The sequence below is a fragment of the Brassica rapa genome, chromosome A01 (assembly GCF_000309985.2).
Source record: "Brassica rapa cultivar Chiifu-401-42 chromosome A01, CAAS_Brap_v3.01, whole genome shotgun sequence".
Classification (NCBI taxonomy): domain Eukaryota; kingdom Viridiplantae; phylum Streptophyta; class Magnoliopsida; order Brassicales; family Brassicaceae; genus Brassica; species Brassica rapa.
Window position 1 is genome coordinate 11,004,560 of NC_024795.2, and position 23,417 is coordinate 11,027,976.

At 39.2% G+C, this 23,417-nt stretch overlaps 3 protein-coding genes across 3 annotated transcripts; all 3 read left to right on the forward strand.

Annotated features, from left to right (window-relative positions):
* Positions 1–485: 485 nt before the first annotated feature.
* Positions 486–12,386, forward strand: LOC103869750 (guanine nucleotide exchange factor SPIKE 1). Its single transcript, XM_033280788.1, has 30 exons — positions 486–844; positions 927–1,089; positions 1,171–1,262; positions 1,331–1,443; positions 1,525–1,580; positions 1,695–1,792; positions 1,904–2,041; positions 2,279–2,590; positions 3,188–3,463; positions 3,704–3,865; positions 3,952–4,143; positions 4,226–4,269; positions 4,570–4,639; positions 5,099–5,260; positions 5,339–5,446; positions 5,583–5,620; positions 6,068–6,212; positions 6,395–6,521; positions 6,831–7,024; positions 7,367–7,497; positions 7,794–7,869; positions 7,961–8,071; positions 8,345–8,527; positions 8,823–8,966; positions 9,162–9,335; positions 9,436–9,783; positions 9,861–10,190; positions 10,653–10,838; positions 10,939–11,913; positions 11,988–12,386. The coding sequence occupies exons 1-30, from the start codon at positions 773–775 to the stop codon at positions 12,240–12,242; spliced, it is 5,475 nt and encodes a 1,824-aa protein (XP_033136679.1). The 5' UTR covers positions 486–772; the 3' UTR covers positions 12,243–12,386.
* A 479-nt stretch (positions 12,387–12,865) lies between these two features.
* LOC103869768 (probable 2-oxoglutarate-dependent dioxygenase ANS) lies at positions 12,866–14,336 on the forward strand. The gene is made up of 3 exons (XM_009147848.3): positions 12,866–13,382; positions 13,499–13,820; positions 13,893–14,336. Exons 1-3 carry the CDS (start codon positions 12,919–12,921, stop codon positions 14,133–14,135), a joined length of 1,029 nt encoding a protein of 342 aa, XP_009146096.1. The 5' UTR covers positions 12,866–12,918; the 3' UTR covers positions 14,136–14,336.
* Positions 14,337–15,722: 1,386 nt separating this feature from the next.
* On the forward strand, positions 15,723–23,213 carry FCA (flowering time control protein FCA). The gene is made up of 20 exons (XM_009147856.3): positions 15,723–16,442; positions 16,571–16,641; positions 16,724–16,802; positions 18,661–18,743; positions 18,824–18,875; positions 19,078–19,145; positions 19,485–19,551; positions 19,632–19,711; positions 19,799–19,863; positions 20,105–20,164; positions 20,253–20,415; positions 20,732–20,806; positions 20,889–21,347; positions 21,508–21,687; positions 21,844–22,020; positions 22,098–22,130; positions 22,309–22,344; positions 22,506–22,538; positions 22,660–22,725; positions 22,904–23,213. The coding sequence occupies exons 1-20, from the start codon at positions 15,971–15,973 to the stop codon at positions 22,922–22,924; spliced, it is 2,340 nt and encodes a 779-aa protein (XP_009146104.1). The 5' UTR covers positions 15,723–15,970; the 3' UTR covers positions 22,925–23,213.
* The last annotated feature ends 204 nt before the right edge of the window (positions 23,214–23,417 follow it).

Genomic DNA, 23,417 nt, shown 5'->3' on the forward strand with positions numbered 1-23,417 from the left:
TGCTAAAAAAAAAGAAGAAGAGATTTTCATCATGGTTGTGGGTCTTTGACTCTTTGCTTGATGTTTTTTAATTTTTTTTCTATCACAATGATATACACTCTTTGTTTGATGTATGCACTTTGTTTAGACTGCGGTTGAGAAAGTTGCATGAAATTGAACAATTCTGTGTGTTGATTGGCAAGTGTTAAAAGGATAAGACTTGTGCTTTTCCTCTTCAGTAGAATGGAGTGTAATGAACAAGACTGGAACCAAGGCTGTGAGTTAAAACCACCTATGGATTCAAAGGTGAAACTATGAACAACAAGACAATTTATCACACACAATGCAACATGATTAAGCTTAGTTTAAATAATATTTGACAAGTAGATATCTTTTGTTGTATACGATAAAACCCATATTCTAGTAGATATAAAAGGCAACATTTTTCGTCTCGTCTGGGTCGTTGGAATGATTGACTCTTCAAAATAAATAAGAGAGAAAAGGACTGTGGTTGGACTCCAGCTCGACACTGTTCTAACGAGGAACTAAATGTAAATCTTTGATTAAATCTATAATACAATCCTTCACTTTTCTTTCTCTCAACTGCTTCATCTCTCTCTCACACGGATCTCTTTCCCTCTGCGTAAAGACAAAGATTGATCGCCCCCACTCATGTCTCCCTCTCACCTTCACTAACTCCTTCAGATCTATCCACCAACTCTCCAAATGTGCTTCCTTTTCCCCTTCCTAGTAGCTCAGATGCTGTAGCCGACATCTCTCCGATCTCGAAACCATGGAGAACAATAGCCTTCGCTTCCGCAAGATTCCTCGGCAGCCTCTTTCTCTCCCCAAGCTCGAACCTTTGGTATGTAAATGTCTAACCCCCAGCTTTAAATTGCGTTCCTTTCTCTCTCTCTCTCTCTCTCACCTCCTCTTTTGGTTCACAGCTTGATGGGAACCTAGAACAGTGGCCGCACTTGAACCAATTGGTTCAGTGCTACGGAACGGAGTGGATTAAGGATGCTAATAAATACGGACACTACGACACTACTCGCCCTGATACTTTCCAAACTCAGATTTTCGAAGGTCCCGACACTGATACTGAGACTGGTAAGAGAAAGTGATGATGCATGTCCCTTTTTTTTGTTTTTGGTCAAAATCAACTCTCACTGCTGTTTTTCCCTCCTCCAGAGTTCCGTCTTGCTAGTGCTAGGAGTGCTACATTGGATGAGGATGTAGCCAGCGTTTCTGGGACGCCCTTTACTGATTCTGGATCCCCCAAGGTTTCAACTTTTCTTTCTTCTCTGTACAGGTCTTAGTTTCAGTGGCGTGATTTTGTTTTTGTTTGCAGCATTTTGGGCTACCTCCACTCCCTGCTTATGAACCGGCTTTTGACTGGGAAAATGAAAGATCTATGATTTGTGGTCAGAGAACTCCTGAGTCTCCTGCAGCTAGCTATTCCAGGTTTTTTTTTTTTGCTGTACTTGTGATACTCTCTTATTTGTTATTATATTCTTCTCATTTGTTCTTCTCTTCTTTTCACAGTGGTTTGAAGATTTCTGTCAGAGTTTTGTCTCTAGCTTTTCAGTCTGGCTTAGTTGGTGAGGACCCTGACTAACTGTTTGGGGGATGATAATGTCTATCTCCTGTAATTTTTGTTACTACAACCTCTTAAAGTTCCTTTCTTTTTAAATCCTTCTCTTGCAACCCTGCAGAACCATTTTATGGCTCCATTTCATTATACAATCAAGAGAGGAAGGAGAAACTCTCTGAGGATTTTTATTTCCATATTTCGCCAACCGAAATGCAGGATGTACGTCACTGAACTGTCTCCTTTTAGCCTTTTCCTTCTCATGATTATGTGAAGTTGGTTTGAGTTATTTTCTCCACTCAAATATTGTGAACGTGCTCCATTTTTTTGTAGGCCAAACCTTCATCTGAAAATCGTGGAGTGTTTTATCTAGATGCCCCATCAGCATCAGTTTGCTTGCTGATTCAATTAGAAAAAACAGCAACGGAGGAGGGAGGCGTTACAACATCCGTCTATTCCCGTAAAGAACCTGTAATTACCCTTATTGTCTCTTGTCTTGCTCATTGTCAATGCTTCGCTCTTAGAGTGTTTTTAGTGACTTAAAGATATTCTGCGGCTTCCTGCTTGCAATGGCATATATCAGCCATCCTCATTGTGTGTTTTGATTATATATTTTGGAGTAGTCGTGGTGATAGCTGGATCCTTATATCATGATTGTTAAGTATCCGGTTTTGTAGTAACTCCGTCCTTTGGCCATTTGCGAATCAGGTGCATTTAACTGAAAGGGAAAAGCAAAAGTTGCAGGTATGGTCCCGCATTATGCCTTACCGAGAATCTTTTGCCTGGGCAGTTGTTCCGCTTTTTGATAATAGTATCACCACAAACACTGGCGAATCTGCTTCCCCTAGCAGTCCTCTTGCTCCCAGTATGACTGCGTCAAGTTCCCATGATGGTGTTTTTGAACCCATGGCAAAGATCACATCAGATGGAAAGCAAGGTTCTTCAGGTGGAAGTTCTGTCGTTGTTGAAATATCCAATTTAAACAAAGTTAAGGAGAACTACTCTGAGGAGTCGATTCAGGTAGAGTGTTAAATTTTCACAGCCAACAAGTTTTTAAGTCATTCATGTTCTTTTATGATTGCTTTGAACTAGATATGGTGTAAAATAATTTTCTTTATGATTTCCTAGAGTTCGTTCAACCTGATCATCGTAGTATGTCTGTTACTTGCTAGGTACCCTTTGGTTTGTTTTTCCTGAACTGGTCATATATGTAAGCAATTAGAGTTGTATACACAATTGATTGATTACAAGCCTTTTCTATTTTAATAGACTTTTTTTTTTCTGTATGAGCGAGTCAATTCATAAGGTTTGAGGAAGTGAAGTCCCTCATTTAGTTTCTTTTTCTGAAGTGTAATTAGTGACTGAGTAAATTTATTAAATGCATCACAAGAAAGTAAGATTTCTGAGATGTCTCTTCCTACACTTACAAAAAAGTTTCAGATCTGAATTGTAGATATAACTGGCATGTTTTTCATGTATATAATAGCATACTGTATCTTGCTGCTTTCACTTGGAGGATAAACATATCTAAAATCCCTATAGCCCATCTTAAACCTTTGGACATACTGCATTTCCTAATATACTATTGTCTAATAACTTGTTCTTTGGTTTTTACAGGACCCTAAACGGAAGGTTCATAAACCTGTTAAAGGAGTTCTAAGACTGGAAATTGAGAAACATAGGAATGGACATGGAGACGTTGAAGATCTATCTGAGAATGGGAGTATCAGAAATGAATCTCTTGATCTGACTGACCGCCTCGGTGACCTGACGCTTATGAAGTGTCCCAGTGCTGGTTCCGGTGGACCCCATAACAGTGGTTCCAAGTGGAGTACAGAGGATGTTTCAAAAAACCTAACGAGCTCAAGTGGGAATGTTGACAATTGTTATTATGTAAGTATACCAGCTTTTATCGTTCGTTCAACTCATTCCTTGTTCTTCTTCTTTAGCTTCCCTTTATTTTTTATCAACCTGTTTTCTCCTCCTGATAATCGATCTTTGACCGTGGTTCTACGTTGAAGTAAAACAGTGATCATTCTATTTTCTAACTAGTTATGAAGCCGGAAAGCTGTGTTCTAGTCCTTGCTATAATTGACCAACAATTTGATCTGGTTATCCATCTTCTGGTTCCAGGCTTTTGATTTCTGCTCTACGACAAGAAACGAGCCTTTTCTACATCTCTTCCATTGCCTTTATGTGTATCCCGTAGCTGTTACACTGAGTCGGAAGAGGAATCCCTTTATCCGGGTAGAATTGAGAAAGGATGATACAGATGTCCGAAAACAACCACTGGAGGTAATTGGTTTGATCATCACTAGTCCTGGGCACGATCATGCCTTTTTATGGAGTCTTTATTTGAATATTACTTTTGATTTGGCTAGGCATTATATCCAAGAGAGCCTGGTGTGTCACTCCAGAAGTGGGCTCACACACAAGTTGCTGTTGGAGCTAGAGCTGCTAGTTACCATGATGAAATTAAGGTGTCTCTCCCTGCCACCTGGACGCCATCACATCATCTGCTATTCACTTTCTTTCATGTTGATCTCCAGACAAAGCTTGAAGCTCCAAGACCAGTAAGATTTATATAGAGTTATGTGCTTATTCCTCTTTGATGAATCTGGTCCCTAGTTACTAATTATCTCTTATATTTTTCAGGTAGTTATTGGATATGCATCACTTCCATTGTCTACATATATCCAGTATGTATATGATATTAGTCTTCCATATGGTCACTAGAATTTTCTTATGTTTTTCTGAAATAAGGCTTCTCTTTTAGATTTCCTTAGAACTGCTAATGGGCGCGTTTTTCATGTGTGCGCAAAAGTGCTAGTATACAAACCAAAATGAAATTGAAACATGCAATAAATCATTGATGTCAAACTTATCTGGACAACTGGATTAGGCTATTTGTGCTTTCGGTAATTACAAGCTGGGAGAAGTGTATGCCTTGGTTTAGTAATTATTTCTTTTACTGATAATTTCTTTGATCATAAATGCAGCTCACGGTCTGATATTTCTCTTCCAGTTATGAGAGAACTGGTTCCCCATTATCTTCAAGAGACCACCAAGGTATGCTGTCATCATATGCTTTCATCATTGATTTATATCTTTTTCTGGGTGCTTAGCTAATGATTACTGGTCAAAACCACATGAATGTCTGAGAAAGTTGGGAAAGGGACTATGAAAATTGTTCATAGATGAAATAAATGGTAAAGAACAAAAAGGCTAGACTGTTAAGAAGGCGTAGTTACCTTAAGCAAAACAAACCATTACGATATTAATAAAAGTATACTCTGCCACCACATTGTGTGTGTAATTTGGTCTAGACTCTAGTTTAGAGATAGTGGTAGGTGAACCTGTTAATCAGATCTTGATTTTGACCTTGGTATAACTAGTGAGATAATTCTATTCTTAGTGTCCTTTTATTATTTCTAATCACACTGAATTGCGTAGTATAATCTTATATCTTGATTAATACAACACTATTTCGAACATAATGTTGACGATGATACTGTCTGATATTCACAGGAGAGATTAGATTATTTGGAAGATGGCAAGAGTATTTTTAAGTTGCGACTGAGACTTTGTTCATCGCTTTATCCCACCAACGAACGTGTCAGGGATTTCTGTCTAGAATATGATAGACATACCCTCCGAACAAGCCCTCCCTGGGGTTCAGAACTGTTGCAGGTAGTCACATTAACTCTTGTCTCATTTGATTTATTTTCTTCACTTGTCTAGTAACATGCTCTTTATATTTCTCCCAAGGCAATTAACAGTTTGAAGCACGTTGACTCCACTGCCCTGCTTCAGTTTCTCTACCCAATTCTTAACATGCTCCTTCATCTTATTGGCAATGGTGGAGAAACTCTTCAGGTTTGTCAGCTAAAGGCTTCTGATTCCTTTACCACATATTTGTGATATAAGCACTGGTAGATCGTATTTCTGTTGTCCATGTGAATTTTTTTACATCATTTACCACTCAATATGCACCATCGTGTATTTGCTTCAGGTCGCAGCATTCAGAGCCATGGTGGATATTTTAACTCGGTATGCAATTTACTGTATTTCACTCAACTGGGTTTAATCTAGTTTAATACGATTTGTCAAAGGACTTGTCGAGTTGGATCATATAATTGTTTACCAATAGAACTTAATCTCAAAGAATCATAGAAACTATTAAAAAAACTGTTGTATAAGAAGGGTTTAGGTTTAGCTTTAGCTAAATAAATAAAGAACGCTATGCCACAATGTCATTGGTGTACGATTTTGGATTGTCAACCGTCACTTCAGTTGCAATCAATGTGTATAAGTAGATACAGTAAATGTACAACATGCCCGCTTGGTACTTCTATTGTATCCATCGATTATCAAGCACTATGTGCTCAGTTTGATATTTTGTTCTCTGTACCATTTTTCTTAATTATAAGCCGGTGTATAAAAACACAAGTTTGTAACGTCCTTTTGCTTAATAGATCTTTCAATTTGGTTTAACAGGGTGCAGCAGGTGTCGTTTGATGATGCTGACCGAAATCGTTTTCTGGTCACCTATGTTGATTATTCTTTTGATGATTTTGGAGGCAATCATCCACCGGTTTATCCTGGATTATCAACTGTGTGGGGAAGTTTAGCTAGAAGCAAGGTATAAAGTGCCCACATTTTGATGAAACGACTAGCTTATCTAATGTGATGTACATTCCTTAGACCTATCACTCATCCCAACGATAATAAAGCATATCTCCATCTCTCCTATTCGTGCAGCTATATGCTGTGACTTTTCTTATTTTATTTTTAATTGGTTGATGAACACTATGACTTGTACAGGCTAAAGGTTACCGGGTTGGACCTGTATATGACGATGTTTTATCAATGGCGTGGTTTTTCCTCGAGTTAATTGTTAAATCAATGGCATTGGAGCAGGCACGTCTTTTTGATCACAATCTACCTTCAGGTATTTCTGCGGTATCCCGTTTCATTTTTTCCATAGAGTGTTCTTTGTTAAGCTCTCATGCAATGCTGTTCTAGGAATTGGCCTCTCCAAATAATAACTAAAAAACTGCATACCTAAATTCATAAAGAATCTGATGACCTGTAATATGGGTGATTGTCTAGAACTCAATGACTAAGGACTCTAGTAACTTATTTGTACTAAAATGACGCATATTTATGATAACATAAAAGAAAGAAAAAAAGTTAGAGTTACCCTTGGATACAGATTGCTAGCTTTCTAAATCTTAATGCCTTCTTTTCATTATTGTAGGCGAGGATGTTCCACCCATGCAGCTCAAAGAAAGTGTCTTTCGATGTATCATGCAATTGTTTGATTGTCTTTTAACTGAAGTACATGAACGTTGTAAAAAGGGTCTAAGCTTGGCAAAACGTCTCAACAGCAGTTTGGCCTTCTTCTGCTATGATCTTCTATATATCATTGAGCCCTGCCAGGTCTATGAATTGGTATGTTTTGTTCAGACTATCGTACGTGGTATCAACGCTTGCATTAATACTAAACTGCATTTGTGTTTCTCTGGAAGTCTCCTGAAGATTTTATTTTTGGTTGAGTTCAAGCATGAGGGTGGTTTCATGCGTTATTCTGTCATAAAAGTTTCGTTTTGATCTGATAAATGATTTTTTACTGGTTACGGTTACAAGGAGCGAATTAATTGATCATGTGCATGTGTATTGTTTCAAGGCCATATCTTTGCTATCAGTTGTCAGTAGTTTAGGACGTGGGAATAATCTAGGTCGTCAATTACATTTGATAGTGATAAATTTAAATGTCCTTCTCTCACTCAACAGGTATCGTTGTACATGGACAAGTTTTCTGGTGTTTGTCAATCCATCCTACACGAGTGCAAGCTGACATTTTTGCAAATTATCTCCGATCATGATCTCTTTGTAGAAATGCCTGGCAGAGACCCATCAGACAGGTACTCTCCCATGGAAACTTGATCACATATTTATTCATTTTGACATTTTCAAACATTTGCACTTCATTGCTTGAAATCATTTTCTAAGTATTAGCACACTTTAGCACATAAAAGTTAGAATTAGAATGTTATGAAGCCACTTCTGCAGTAAGCACTTGAACTCTTAAAATGATGCAGAAAAGAGAAGCCTAAACTGAACCCTACGGTCTTTTATTTTATGCGGCGTTGCATCTTTACATACATTGAAAGGAGGGAGAAAAGAAATTTGCTGAGCTAACTCTATTTGTATGTTCTAGGAACTATTTATCATCCATCTTAATACAGGAGCTATTTCTCTCCCTGGACCATGATGAGCTACCTCTGCGGGCAAAGGTATGTTTGGTTCTAGGTGTTGTACGTATGAGATACTTATGATGTAAGAAGCTTACATTGTAATTCGGATTCCTTTTTGGTATCCTTGCAGGGTGCAAGAATTTTAGTGATCCTCTTATGCAAGCATGAATTTGATGCTCGGTACCAGAAAGCCGAAGATAAGCTGTATATTGCACAACTATATTTTCCTTTTGTTGGGCAGGTATGTCATGATGGCTTGAAAAATAATCACGCACAAAATCTTTCATTTACGTAGTTAAAAGAAATGCTTCTTTAGTCCACTTCTGCTTTGAAAGGTTTCGTGATCAATTATCGTCATAAGCATCGTTATTACTGGAATGTAAAATATATGTGTAAAGGAATTAAATGGTGTGGCAATCACAAGCTTTGTATTGATTGCTGTGTCATACGATCATAGCTAAAGTCAGCTGATATATTCGGCTGACAATTTATATTTTATTTTCTTCCTTTGCAGATTTTAGATGAAATGCCTGTTTTCTATAACCTAAATGCTACTGAAAAGCGTGAGGTTTTAATCGGTGTGTTGCAAATCGTTCGAAATCTGGATGACACATCACTTGTCAAGGCATGGCAGCAGAGCATTGCTCGTACAAGATTGTATTTCAAACTCATGGAAGAATGTCTTATACTATTTGAGGTTCCTTTCCACAACCCTTTCTTAAAACTTGGGAAAATACATTTACATCAAGGAAGCGCTATAAAATTGTTAAACTGGTGGTCTATGGTGTGTAATAAAGTTATCTATCATGCTCTGAAGTTTTGTTGGAGAAAATTTGACTTTATCTATTTGTGTGGTTGTGGTAGAATGATATGGGCGGCAGCTTACGGTCTATTAGCACTTAATTGTATTACCCACAAATTTATATAGTTGTAATCTACATAATGTTTGACTCCTATGGCGATTGATAATCTTGAATTAATAAAACTTTCAGCACAAGAAAGCTGCTGATAGCATCCTCGGGGGCAACAACTCTCGTGGGCCTGTTAGTGAAGGAACTGGATCACCAAAGTACTCCGAGCGACTTTCTCCTGCTATCAACAATTATCTGTCAGAGGCATCCCGTCAAGAAGTCAGGGTGAGTTGCTGATTTTATTTTGTGTGTTCGTTCCTCTCATCTACTTTGTAGTAAAGACACATACCAGTTCACCTAGAATTCCTTAAAGTTCTTCTGGTAGACTTCTCAAAACTAAGTTAGAAACTCTTCTGCTTTTTTGCTTTTCTTAAGTTAAACCAAGGGAAGACTTAAGTTTCGTCTGACATTTTACTGCAGCTAGAGGGAACACCTGATAATGGGTACCTGTGGCAGAGAGTAAATTCTCAGTTAGCCTCCCCTAGCCAACCTTATTCCCTAAGAGAAGCTTTAGCTCAAGCACAATCTTCGCGGATTGGAGCTTCAGCCCAGGCATTAAGAGAATCGCTGCACCCTATTTTAAGGCAAAAACTGGTATAATTCTCTGTTGTCTTTCATGCCTTCTCCTTTATCAATATTTTTTTTGGCATAATCGTCAATGAGCTATTTTACTTATTGCATTCACACTGACCAGGAACTATGGGAAGAGAATGTAAGTGCCACTGTCAGCCTCCAGGTTTTGGAGATCACTGAGAAATTTTCATCAATGGCCGCCTCTCACAATATTGCTACGGACTATGGCAAATTGGACTGCATTACTACAATACTGACCAGTTTCTTCTCCCGGAACCAGTCATTAGCCTTCTGGAAAGCCTTCTTTCCTATTTTCAACAGAATCTTTGATCTTCACGGGGCTACACTGATGGCAAGGGAAAATGATCGCTTCTTAAAACAGATAGCCTTCCATCTTCTCCGGCTTGCCGTTTACCGAAATGACAGTGTCAGGAAAAGAGCCGTTATTGGTCTTCAAATACTAGTCAAGGTGAGACATCGAGCTTCATGTAAAGACTTCTCAGTTTCTTGCTGTCAGGCTTGAGTTCAATTGCTTTGTTCTTGCAGAGCTCGCTATACTTTATGCAGACTGCTAGGCTGAGGGCTTTGCTGACCATTACACTGTCAGAGCTCATGTCGGATGTCCAAGTAACTCATATGAAAACAGATAATACATTGGAAGAGAGTGGAGAGGCAAGGCGGCTTCAACTGTCGTTAAGCGAAATGGCTGATGAAGCTAAGAGTGTCACTCTGTTGAGGGAGTGTGGTCTTCCTGATGATACTCTGTTGGTAATTCCCGAGAAATTTACGGAAAACCGCTGGTCTTGGGCTCAAGTGAAACAACTTTCTGACAGCCTTGTTCTTGCTCTTGATGCGAGCCTCGGACACGCCCTTTTGGTATGGTTTTTTATCAACTTGGCATTTTTTAAAGATATTCTCTCTTGTTTTAGTGATAGAAGAAATGTTTTCTGCTCGTCTTGTTACCTGTATTAGAGGCTTGATTGCTAAACTGGTCCTTGCCTTGTTATTATGTGGTGGAAGCATCATGTCTTCTAAACTCCTTTTTTTGTATTTTATCTTCTTCATGAAACTGATAGGTGTATAAGGTAATAACACAGGATTCAATTTCCTGTGTGTAAAATAGAACTTATAGTGTGTCCGAGTATATCTGCGTCTTGTGTCATGATCATGTGGTCTCATTCCTAATAGGAAGATCATTTTATGCTTATAGAGAGTGGATTCCTGTCCCTTTTTGAATTTTAATCTGGTTTAGAGTTTAGCAATTTTACCGAGCTCCCTAATAGGTGAGTTGAGATATTTCTGTCAATGAATGCGAACGTCAAAATTCTGTTATTACAGGGATCTGTGATGGCTATGGATAGATATGCTGCAGCAGAGAGCTTCTACAAACTTGGAATGGCATTTGCTCCTGTTCCGGATCTTCACATAATGTGGTTGCTGCACCTATGTGATGCCCACCAGGAAATGCAGTCCTGGGCTGAAGCTGCACAGTGTGCTGTGGCGGTTGCAGGTGTGATTATGCAGGTAATAGCTCTTAGATGCAGCAGTAAATCATCTTTGCAGTTTGTTTCGCATTCGAGTGTTCATTCTACTAAATACTATTTGAACTTATATACATTTTTAGGCCTTGGTGGCTAGAAATGATGGTGTCTGGAGCAAGGATCATGTGTCTGCCTTGCGTAAAATCTGCCCCATGGTAAGTGGCGAGTTCACGACAGAGGCATCTGCGGCGGAAGTCGAGGGTTACGGTGCTTCAAAGCTAACAGTTGACTCTGCCGTCAAGTATCTACAGCTTGCAAATAAGCTTTTCTCTCAAGCCGAGCTCTACCATTTCTGTGCAAGCATTTTGGAGCTTGTTATCCCAGTTTACAAGAGCAGGAAGGCTTATGGGCAGTTGGCTAAGTGTCACACGCTACTTACTAACATCTACGAGTCCATTCTTGACCAAGAATCAAACCCTATCCCATTTATTGACGCCACGTATTACCGGGTGGGATTCTACGGGGAGAAGTTTGGGAAGCTGGACAGGAAAGAATATGTATACCGTGAACCACGAGATGTGCGGCTTGGAGATATAATGGAAAAGCTGAGCCATATATACGAATCAAGGATGGACAGCAATCATATACTGCACATCATTCCAGATTCGAGACAAGTGAAGGCAGAAGAGTTGCAAGCAGGAGCGTGCTACCTGCAAATCACTGCTGTTGATGCAGTCATGGAAGATGAGGATCTTGGGAGCCGAAGAGAGAGGATATTTTCTCTTTCGACTGGTAGTGTTCGAGCACGAGTCTTTGACCGGTTCTTGTTTGATACACCGTTTACAAAGAACGGTAAGACGCAAGGTGGATTAGAAGATCAATGGAAGAGAAGAACAGTGCTGCAGACGGAAGGATCATTCCCTGCTCTCGTGAATAGGCTGTTGGTTACCAAATCCGAATCCCTTGAATTCTCGCCGGTGGAGAACGCAATTGGAATGATTGAAACCAGAACAACCGCTCTTAGAAACGAGCTAGAGGAGCCTCGTAGCTCGGATGGGGATCACTTACCACGGCTTCAGAGTCTACAGAGGATTCTTCAAGGAAGTGTTGCAGTGCAGGTGTGTACATATTGTTATCTTTGTTATTGTGTGGAAATGAAATGCTCATTATCCCTTCTATGGAAACAATGCAGGTCAACAGTGGGGTCTTGAGTGTTTGCACAGCCTTCTTATCAGGTGAGCCTGCAACGAGACTGCGTTCGCAAGAACTGCAGCAACTTATCGCAGCACTTCTTGAATTCATGGCGGTTTGCAAGCGAGCCATAAGGGTTCACTTCAGATTGATCGGAGAAGAAGACCAAGAGTTCCATACTCAGCTCGTCAATGGATTTCAGTCTCTCACGGCAGAGCTCTCCCATTACATTCCTGCTATCTTGTCCGAACTTTAGTGTAATCTTTGTAATTTTTGTCAGTGTTTACTACGAGTTTGTGTGTGTTCTATTTCCACTATTTGGTTTTGTTTAACTGCCTTTGGATAGCTTTGTTTGTCTATCTTTAAAGAAAAAAACACATACGCTTCGGATTACATCCAATCATCTGTTCTCGTGGCATACTTTAATTAAATGATTAGAAGAGGTAACTTGAATCGTTACCATTCAAAAACCACTTCTTAACTGACAACACAATGGTAAGAATAATAAGTTATACCACCAATGGTTAGAAACCTACTCAAGACTAATCATATTAATTAATATATTAATAGTAAGTAACATTAAGCTATAAAAATATCACGTCTAACATCCTATAGCCCAATTTTTTTCACATGTTGAGGCATTATCATTTTTTCAAATCTCAGTCAATACAACAAAAAAAGAGCATATAGCAAAGGTTGTTTTGGTTGCCAAGTACACCATTTAGCGCAATTCCCCAAAAATTCATCAATCTAATCTTCAATGATAAACAACTGGCACGTTTTGGTAACCTTTTCAAATTGATGGTATGTTCACAAAACAAATTGATTGTTCAAGGGTATATTCGTAAATTTCGATAGCTGACTTTCTTACGCAAGTCCGATCATGTTGTAGTCGAATCCCAAAAGAAAAGATCACACCATCTCCAATCTCCATGGATACAGCATCGAGAGTCGAAGCAGTTACCAAAGGCGGCTTGCCTGTAGTCCCTTCCCAGTACATCCAACCACCGGAAGCTCGCCCCAACCTCCACCACGCCGGCGACGCTGCTCCAATCCCAACCATCGACCTCTCTAACTCCGATTCCGCAAAAGAATCCATCGGCGAAGCTTGCCGCAACTGGGGAGCCTTCCACGTGGTCAACCATGGCGTCCCCATCCATCTCCTCGATCGCATGAAGGCTCTAGGCCTCTCCTTCTTCCAAGACTGTCCGTTGGAAGAGAAGCTCCAATACGCCTGCGACTCAACCTCCGCCGCCTCCGAAGGTTACGGAAGCCGCATGCTCCTCGGAGCCGAAGGCGACGTCGTTTTGGATTGGAGAGATTACTTCGATCACCACACGTTCCCTCTCTCTCGCCGCGACCCTTCTCATTGGCCGTTACGTCCTCCTCACTACAGGTTCCTCCTTTTATTCCTTTACTTAAAAAAAAACAGACCGCACCGCCTTTAATAGTAACAATATATTTTTGTTACCATTGGGACTCCTAATGTTTTTTTATTGATTTGGGGGTTAGACAAGTAGTGGAAGAGTATGGTAATGAGATGAAGAAACTAGCTCAAAAGCTGTTGGGGATAATCTCAGAGAGCTTGAGCCTTCCATGCTCATCTATAGAGGAAGCCGTTGGAGAAATCTATCAGAACATTACCATGAGTTATTACCCTCCTTGTCCTCAGCCTGAGCTCACTCTTGGTCTCCAGTCACATTCAGACATGGGTGCCATCACTCTCTTGATTCAAGATGATGTTGGTGGTCTTCAGCTTTATAAGGATGATCAGTGGCTCACTGTTCCTCCTATCTCTCATGCCATTCTTGTTCTTATAGCTGATCAAACAGAGGTTGTTTCTATGTAATGTTTTCTCATATAAGCTAAGTAAGAAGCTCTGATCGTGCTTGGTCCTTTATTACAGATCATAACTAATGGCGTTTACAAAAGTGCTCAACATAGAGCAGTGACTAATGCGAACAGGGCGAGGTTATCTGTTGCAACGTTTCATGATCCTTCTAAGACGGCAAAGATAGCACCAGCTTCTCACCTTATTGGGCAACACACCAAACCGGCTTACAAGGAAGTTGTGTATGGCCAATATGTTTCTTCTTGGTACTCCAAGGGTCCTGAGGGGAAACGAAACCTTGATGCCCTCCTTTGCTAAATCTTATATCTTCAAACTTTGTTTAATGGCTATCTTTCTATTCTGTCTCAACTTGTGTTACCCACTGTTTTTCTCAAGTTTATGCTAAATGTTGCATCTGTAGACAACCTAAATTGCCAAGACGCAAAGTTGGTTCACGATAATATGTCATACACAAAGCTGGAAGCTGTAAGTTGAAATTGGCTTCATCTCTTGGATTTATTCTTTGTGAATGAACTTACTGAGGACTGATGTCAAAGAAAATGGTAGAGAGATATGAGTTCTGTCTTCAGCTTTATAAGGATGATCAGCGAGGGTTTGTTTTCTCTTTTGCCTGAAACACTGCATCGAAGAGCCAGAGCTACGATGGAGTATTTTGCAAAAGTAAATTTTGCCACAACGTTTTTTTTTGTACTCTATGCTTTAGCGCATCTATCTCGGCCAAGTAAATCAATTCTGCGTTTCTTTCTACAATAGAGTAATAACAGATTATCAAATCAAGAATATATTAACACAGAGATGTTCGATAGCTCAAGAACACTGAGGAAGATCTTGTTACAAGCTTTCGAATGTTCCATTACCAAGACAAATAGCACATTCAGAAGAACAACCATGGTAGATTCAAAACCCCGCTATAATTTCAACAAAAATCAATCGGTACAAATGTCAACCGTACCATCTAGGGCTGTTCAATATGGTAAAACCGAACCGAACCGAACCGAACCGAAATAGACAATATGGTTTGGTTTTGGTATATACCATTAAACCGAATGGATATAATTTTATAAAAACCGTAGGATTTGGATATGGTTTGGTATATAACCGATTAAACCGAATAAACCGAACAAAACCGATTAAAAGTAGAAACATGTAAATATGTATCTATTTTAAAACAATACATGAAAATCTATTTGTTTCATAAGTTAAATTTGTGTTAATAACTATTACCATAATTTTACAGTAATAAAAAATCTTAATTTGTAAAACACTTGAACTATAACTACATAACAATACATTGCAATTCATACATTTTATTTTCTAAGTCTTTTTTTGATCTTTTTGATTTACTTCACTTAATTAATATGAAGATTATAAATTTGATGGACAATAATTAATGGAAAGTTTTCAATTGAAAAAGCATGACTTTAATGAACACTAAATATGGAAGAGTGAAAAAACTTTTCTTTTATGTTTCTGTTTTGTTTCATATTTTTATTTTCAAAATTTCAAGCTTTGATTTTAGTTATAGAATTGATTATTTTATTTGATGGTAGAATCATTTTTACTTTTTTGTTCATCTATTTGAACATGTAATATATTTTTAATAAATGACTATGTTGACAATATGATTCTAAAATTCATATAATATGATCTCAAACAAAATAATTATTTTTTTGGTATAAAACCGAATAAACCGAAAACCGACGGTATATAAACCGAACCGAACCGAAGTAAATATGGATTTAGAATGGTAATTATATTTTACTAACCGAAATACCGAAAACCGAAAAAAACCGAACCGAAACCGAAACGATATTCGGATTGAACACCCCTAGTACCATCGGTCGAACCACAATCCAGACCGCTTTTGCTATTTTATACCGCTCAAATCGCAAAGTACGTTTCGCTACTTCCAGCAAACCACCATTGATCTTAATCTCATCTCCAATTCACAAATCCAATTTCTCTAGGGTTTGATTTCTTCGACTCGAATTGCATTTCTACCCGAATTTCCCCAATTCGTCAAGCTGGATAGGCACCGAGGGGATCGCCACGAGAGTGGCGCTTACGACGATTCCTACCGTAACCACCGAGCTCACCCCAGAGGTCCCCCTCGTCTCTCAGATTCACCCTCCATGTCACGTTTCGACGAGGATGACGAAGCTTTCACCCGCCGTCGTCGCCGTGGAGACAGCCCTAGCAATTATCAAGTTGGAATTGGGGGAAGAGGAGGTGGCGATCGACGCTGGGAAGATGACAGCCCTATGGATCGTAATGTTCACAGAGAAGGCGTTAGAGGAGGAAGTTGCCAGCCGATGAACGCTCCTCCAGGGAGAGTAGATTTTCAGCCTATGGGTTATGGCTTCGACGGAGGTTTTCCGCCGATGAGTCGCGACGGAGCTGGCAGAGGAGGATTTCGGCCTAACGTGCCAGTGAATTTTCCGCCATCGGGAAGTCCAGATGCAGGGGGATATTCCGGCGGCAGGGGATTTCAATCAACGGGGCCTGATTACTCTGTGAGATTGACTTCACCGCCGATCCAGCAGCCTCTTTCCGGTCAGAAAAGAGGCCGTCCTCTCTCGGAGCAGAGCAGCTTTACTGGAACTGGTAAGCTTGGGCTCACTCTACTGTAATGTTATGTAATCGAGTTGTTTATAGTTAAAGGTGGTTCATTTATACTTGTATGTGATAATCAGAGCTATTTCCAAACTAAATCAGAATCATTCGTTTTGCAGATTTTACTGATCGTAGCAGTATGGTGAAGCTTTTTGTTGGCTCTGTACCAAGGACAGCTACAGAGGAAGAAGTGAGTTAATCTTTTTTATTATTTTCCTAATTTCTTCTCGTTCATACCTAAGCCGTTCTTGTTTATCTTTTGGTTTTCATAGGTCCGTCCCTTTTTCGAACAACATGGAAATGTTCTTGAGGTTGCTTTTATCAAGGACAAGAGAACAGGGCAGCAGCAAGGTATGTTTATCTCCATTTTACTAGGAATCAGTCGTGATTTATGCTCTTAAAATTTTCAGGTCTCCTGAAAAGGCTGATGGGAAGCAACCCCAGTCTCATCATTGGCCTCCATTAGTTTTCAACAATTTTCGGGCTTTTTGCTTATGCTATCGAGCGTCTTATCTGTGTTCGTTTGGCACAGAAGAAGGCTGCCTGTGTAGTTTACTAAGAAAGGGTTTTTGTTTTGACCTTGGTTAAATAGTTTTTGCGACTTGTGTCTATCCTAGAACCTTAGTTGTGTTTGAACAGTGTAGCAGACTTTATCATGTTGTAGAGTTGGAGTTAATGTACATAAAATTGAACAGATGTTTTACTGTTGCCTTTTAGTTGGCACTGGTTTAAAGAACGTTGTTTTTTCCTTTTCTATTGAATTCAGTATCTCTTTACTCTTCCTTTCGATGAATGAAAATGGTGTGTATGGTCTTGCATGGATGAATGTATTTTTACTTGGTAGTCTTACAAGGTTCATAAGATGGTTTGATTGATAAACCACCCCTGCTTGTCAATATTTGGCAGTTTCTTAGTGATTATATCATGTTGGATGTTTTGTTTCTTCAGTTTCTTTAATATCAACTTTGGATGTAACGTCTCTATTGGTTGATGATGCAATTATTTTTTACCATTTTGGATACTTGATGCCTTAATGAATGATCTTTCCTTCTTTTTTTTTCTATTGTGCATGGCCGAGGAACTATAATGAATGTTTTCTTTCCACTTTTTTTGAATGGCCTGGGATGTGGACTTGTTGTATGTTCTTCCCTCTTTATTGCTTGGACGGCTTGTGATGTGATATACTCTCTTTAGTCATTGATGAATGACTGTTTCGTTGAGTAGCTCTATTGTTCTGTATGGTAACCCTAACACTGCTGATCTACATTATGTGAAAGAGATATGTCTAATGATACCTTTTTTCTATGTACCTTTCACCAACCAAGCTCAAAAGCTTGGTTTCAGTTTTTAGTGGTCTTATTCTATATATTGAGATTGCTCTTCAACAATTCCATCAAAGTTATGTCTTTATGTTGTAAGTGTGAAGAATTACTAGATGATGAGTGATGCGACTATATGTGTGCATAGCAATTATTTATTAATTTGTGACTTTCCAAGAAGTTATTGTATGGTGACATAATAGCTTTTACTCATCTCGTTATCACGGGTTGGCTGTCGTAGATTTGACACATTCTTCAGTCCTGTGAAATGTTAGATGGTGCTAAGATATGGAAGGCATTGATTATTATATTTCTTAGAAATACGTCTTAACTTTCACTCGCTCTCATTGCTCCGATCAGCATCAGGCATGAGCCGCCTTAGTATGTATTATATGAAGCAAGTGTTATTCTTCTCTATATGCAATTATTACCAATGAATTGACGTTGGGTTGTGGTTATGTTTCTCAGAACTGTAATTCTTTTTGTGAATGTCGTCAAATGTGTGGTGTATGGTGACGAAAATGTGATGTATGGCTCTAGTTTTAATTATACCATCTGTTACTTAGCAGTGATTGAGAATTCTTAACTTGTTATTTATCTAAATTTTTTGCAGTGATTGGATCTTTTTGCGTAATATATATTTAATTTGCAAATACCGACTGTGTTCATTTTACATATTTTAAAGGCATATGCTTTATTTGAAGACATTAGTTTATTATTCTTTCCATCAAATCTACTCCAGTAATCTAAGTTGAGGCTGTCGGGACATGTCTTATTATTTTCGAACTGAAACTTATGTGCTTTCAATCTGGTCGTGGCTTGTACATTTGTAAAGAAACAATTTACTAGTACCTCTTGAACAGAAGCTTATGTAGCAGTCTTTAATGCAGGCTGTTGTTTTGTAAAATATGCAACTTCTGAAGATGCGGATAGAGCTATTAGAGCATTGCACAATCAGATCACTCTTCCTGGGGTAACTACCATTGATGCCTTCTCTTATCAAGGACAGGAACATACAGGTTAACTCATCTTTTAGAATTTGCTGATTCCCAGGGAACTGGCCTTGTTCAAGTTCGATATGCTGATGGGGAGAGAGAACGCATAGGTAATAAACTTCCGCGCCATATTATCTGAATCTGGTCTTCATTTTCTGGTATACATAGGGATGGACCATACGCTGTACAAATTCAAATTACGAGAATTGAGATAATGTGGGAAATTATATGAATCTTAAGGAAGTGGATCCTTTTTTCTGTGGTCCTTGCCTCACCTCAAGTATTAGCTGATTGAATTTACTTCTTCTGAAGGTGCGGTAGAGTTTAAGCTTTTTGTTGGTTCCTTAAACAAGCAAGCCACTGAAAACGAGGTTGAGGAGGTATGTCTCATATCCTACTTTTTGATGGAAATTAGTTACTTATAGCTGATTTACAAAGAGGGAAGCGTTCTAAATTTAGATATTACAGTGCCCCTGTCGCCTCAGCTGGTAATTTTAGTGATTATATGACAATTTAGTAGTCCTCTTGGAAGGGTCAGCGGCTTGAAATTTTGTGTCAACTATTCAAGCGCTTACACATTTTACTAACTGAGTGATCTCTTCTTTCAAATGGTCTGAGTGATCTCTTCTTCGAAATGGATGTCACTTTTTGGCTGTCAGCTTTCTTTTCTCAGTAAATATGATGAAGATGGCTACTTTGTCCTGTTGTTGCTTTAACAGCTCTTTTTGCAATTTGGTCGCGTGGAGGATGTCTATCTCATGCGTGATGAATATAGACAGAGTCGTGGTATGTCTGGTAACTGCTACTAGATTCTATAAATTGTTTGATGGTGTTAATAGGTCAAACTGTTTTTGACACTCATTTAGGATGCGGGTTTGTTAAATATTCAAGCAAAGAGACGGCCATGGCAGCTATCGATGGTCTCAATGGAACTTATACCATGAGAGTAAGCTGTGAATCACATAAGTATCTCACTTTCTCTCATTATCCCCTCTAGACCTGTTTTGTTTACTGGCCTCTTTCCCTTCTCCAGGGTTGCAATCAGCCGTTGATTGTTCGGTTTGCTGATCCAAAGAGGCCTAAACCGGGGGAGTCAAGGTATTGCCTTGGAGACTATATTTTGAATTCATTATAATGCTAATATCAAGAAAACTGTGTCTACTGTTTTTACCAAAAAAAAAATTGTGTGTACTGTCATTGTTTGTTCTATTGAGTTACATTTATGGGGAATCTTTTGGGGCATGGGTGGAGGAGAGCTGCGAACCTTATTCCTTCTCCAGTTATTACTTGAATGCGATACATTTCTTTCTATATATCCATAACTAGTTTCTGTTTCCAGGGAAGTGGCACATCCTGTTGGACTTGGTTCAGGGCCTCGTTTTCAAGCTTCAGGACCAAGGTGACTGGGGTGAAAGGAGATCGTTGTTTTTGTCATCAAGTAATTATATATTTTGACTAAACCTGGTTTCCTCATCTTCGTTTGTTAGGCCTACAACTAACCTTGGTGACCTTAGTGTGGATGTAAGCCACACAAATCCTTGGCGTCCTATGAATTCACCAAACATGGGGCCACCTGGTAACACTGGGATCCGTGGTACCGGAAGTGACTTGGCTCCTAGGCCAGGTCAAGCCACATTACCTTCAAATCAGGTAAGAACAGCTTGATGATCATGTATATTATCTTATATGTACACACCCATACAGTAATCGGACATAAGGTTTTACATGTATTGTGTGAGTAGGACGAACATAATTTATATGCTGCACATATATGAGCGTATGGACTCTTGAAAAGAAGCATGAAGTTCCGACCTTCCAGCTTTCCATATGATGCAACAAACTTGATGTGTTTTGCATTGAAATGATATGGCTTTGATTTGCATTTTGTCAGTTTCTAAGGAGTATTTTTTCTTCAATAATCTCTACTTCTGATGTTAGCTTTATTTGTGGCATTCTATAATGTTAGGGAGGTCCATTGGGTGGTTATGTTGTTCCTGCCATTAATCCTCTACCAGTTTCATCCTCTGCCACATCGCAACAGGTACTTCAGCTGAATTTTTCCAATAAAGAGAATCTGAAAATGTTGTGTTGATCAGTTAATTTCAACTGTTTCTATTCCATAGCAAAACCGGGGAGCTGGCCAGCATATGTCACCATTACAAAAACCTCTTCACAGTCCACAGGATGTGCCCCTTCGACCACAAACTAATTTCCCTGGGGCCCAAGCATCCTTGCAGAATCCTTATGGTTATAGCAGCCAGTTGCCTACTTCTCAGCTGCGGCCACAACAAAACGTCACTCCTGCAACAGCTCCTCAAGCTCCTTTGAACATCAACCTACGGCCAACACCTGTATCTTCTGCAACTGATCAATTGCGCCCTCGTGCTCAGCAGCCACCGCCACAAAAGATGCAACATCCTCCTTCTGAGCTAGTTCAGCTCTTGTCACAACAGACTCAGACTCTACAAGCAACCTTCCAATCATCTCAGCAAGCATTTTCTCAACTGCAGCAGCAGGTGCAGTCCATGCAGCAACCAAACCAAAATTTACCAGGCTCACAGACTGGCCATGGTAAACAGCAGGTACAAACATAGTTCCCTGTTGCATCTGTCCAGTCCAGTTCCTCAGCTGTTTTTGTTGTTTTAACTTACAATTATTTCCTGATGTCTAAGTATTCAATCCTTCATATATTTTAGTAGTCCCTCTTTTTTATTATGTTTTTCTCGGTTGCTTCTCTATCAGTGGGCTGGATCTGCAATTCCGACAGTTGTTAGCACCACTGCTTCTACACCAGTTAGCTATATGCAAACAGCTGCACCTGCAGCAACTCAGAGTGTTGTTTCTCGCAAATGTAACTGGACCGAGCATACCTCGCCTGATGGATTTAAGTATTATTACAACGGTCAAACCGGTGAAAGCAAGGTGAGAAACGTGGTTCCTCTTTAGTTATGCTCTCTAGTGAGTTTCAGGAGGATTCCTTGTATTTGCTGTGCTATTTATTATCCTTGAACATGTATATGTATAAATTTCATATTTGAAGTTCATCAATACGTGTCATAATATAATTGACTTTTGCAGTGGGAAAAACCTGAGGAAATGGTAGTGTTCGAACGTCAGCAACAGCAGCCAACTATACAGCAGCCCCAGACCCAATCACAGCAGGCTCTTTATTCCCAGCCGATGCAGCAACAACCACAACAGGTTCACCAGCAATATCAGGGCCAACATGTACAGCAGCCTATTCATTCTTCAGTGGTTGGTTCTGTTTTCTTGCTGCTTACATCCATATAGTTTTCTCACATGGTCTCTAATTTGAATATGTATTCTTGCAGTATCCAACTCCAGGGGTCAGCCAGAATGCTCAGGTGTATATTTAGTTAAATTATTTGCTTATCTTTCATTTCAAAATTTGATCATTGAGTTACCAATCTAGTGGTATAAGGAGACGGGCCACTTTATGCAATAAACCATGGTTTTACAAGCGTTTTGAATATACAGATACAAACATCTAATGTAAATGTCCGTTTTCCCTTTTCAATGCAGTATCCGCCGCCATTGGGAGTAAGTCAAAATAGCCAGGTACATATTTGAACCTTATTTCACGTGGGACTGATTGAAATTCGATTATGATATGCACTTCATAAATGTGAAGATTTGATGAGTGGTCGTTTTGGTAGCGTTTTAGAAAACGATATGCATATATTCTCTAGTTGAATATTTCTTTTTTCTGGAACATGCAGTTTCCTATGTCAGGCACCGGTCAAAATGCTCAGGTACATATTATATCATGCATCATATCTTCTGATTAAATTTGAAGAAACAAAATCGATATGACTGTATTGGTTGGAAATGGTTAAGGCAGAGCTCATGTTCTAATCTGTTAAAATTTTCTAGGAATTTGGGCGGACAGATACACCAGTGGGGGCTGCTTCCATCAATAATCCGTCACGAACTCAACAGGTTGCTATCGTTTTTATTCAATGATCCTAAACTTCTCTCTGTTCATAATTCTTCCATTGATATCACATGTACTGTTTGTGAGGTTGCATCACATTCTCCCTTACCCAAAACATCCCCATCTTTATGAGGTTCCTTTATTTTGAGGTTGCATCTAATTCCCTGTGTTGATACTGCGCAGGTACATGAAAGGAGGAGCTGAAATCTTTCAGTAACTAGACATAGAAAGGTGTGTAACTAATTATTAGTCAAGCAGAGGAAAAGCAGCAACGTCAGTGTTCTTGGTCTCTTAGTTTTAGTTTACCCCTTCAGGTATAATAGATGGGCGATTCGCCTACCTTCTGAATTCTATCTTTTCTCTAATCAGAGATTTCTTCTTCTTTTTTTTAATTCCTAGAGTTGACAGTCAATCCCGTCTGTTGTAACATAGATAGCACAAGTCATGTCACATGTAGTGTTAGTATTATTATATATATCTAACAATACTAAAAGTACAATAATCTCAAAATCTAAGGTGTCCACCTAAGATTATTAATTCCAGCCAATGATAATGCTTCATTCCTCCACATCACCATCGGTTAAGAGTGTCCACGTCTACAGGTTCTAAAATCATACGGGCCCACCAAAAGTGATAAATGAAGACTTCATCGGTCATCTTCTTCAACCTCGGAAAATCAACCGTCCATCTCCCCTCT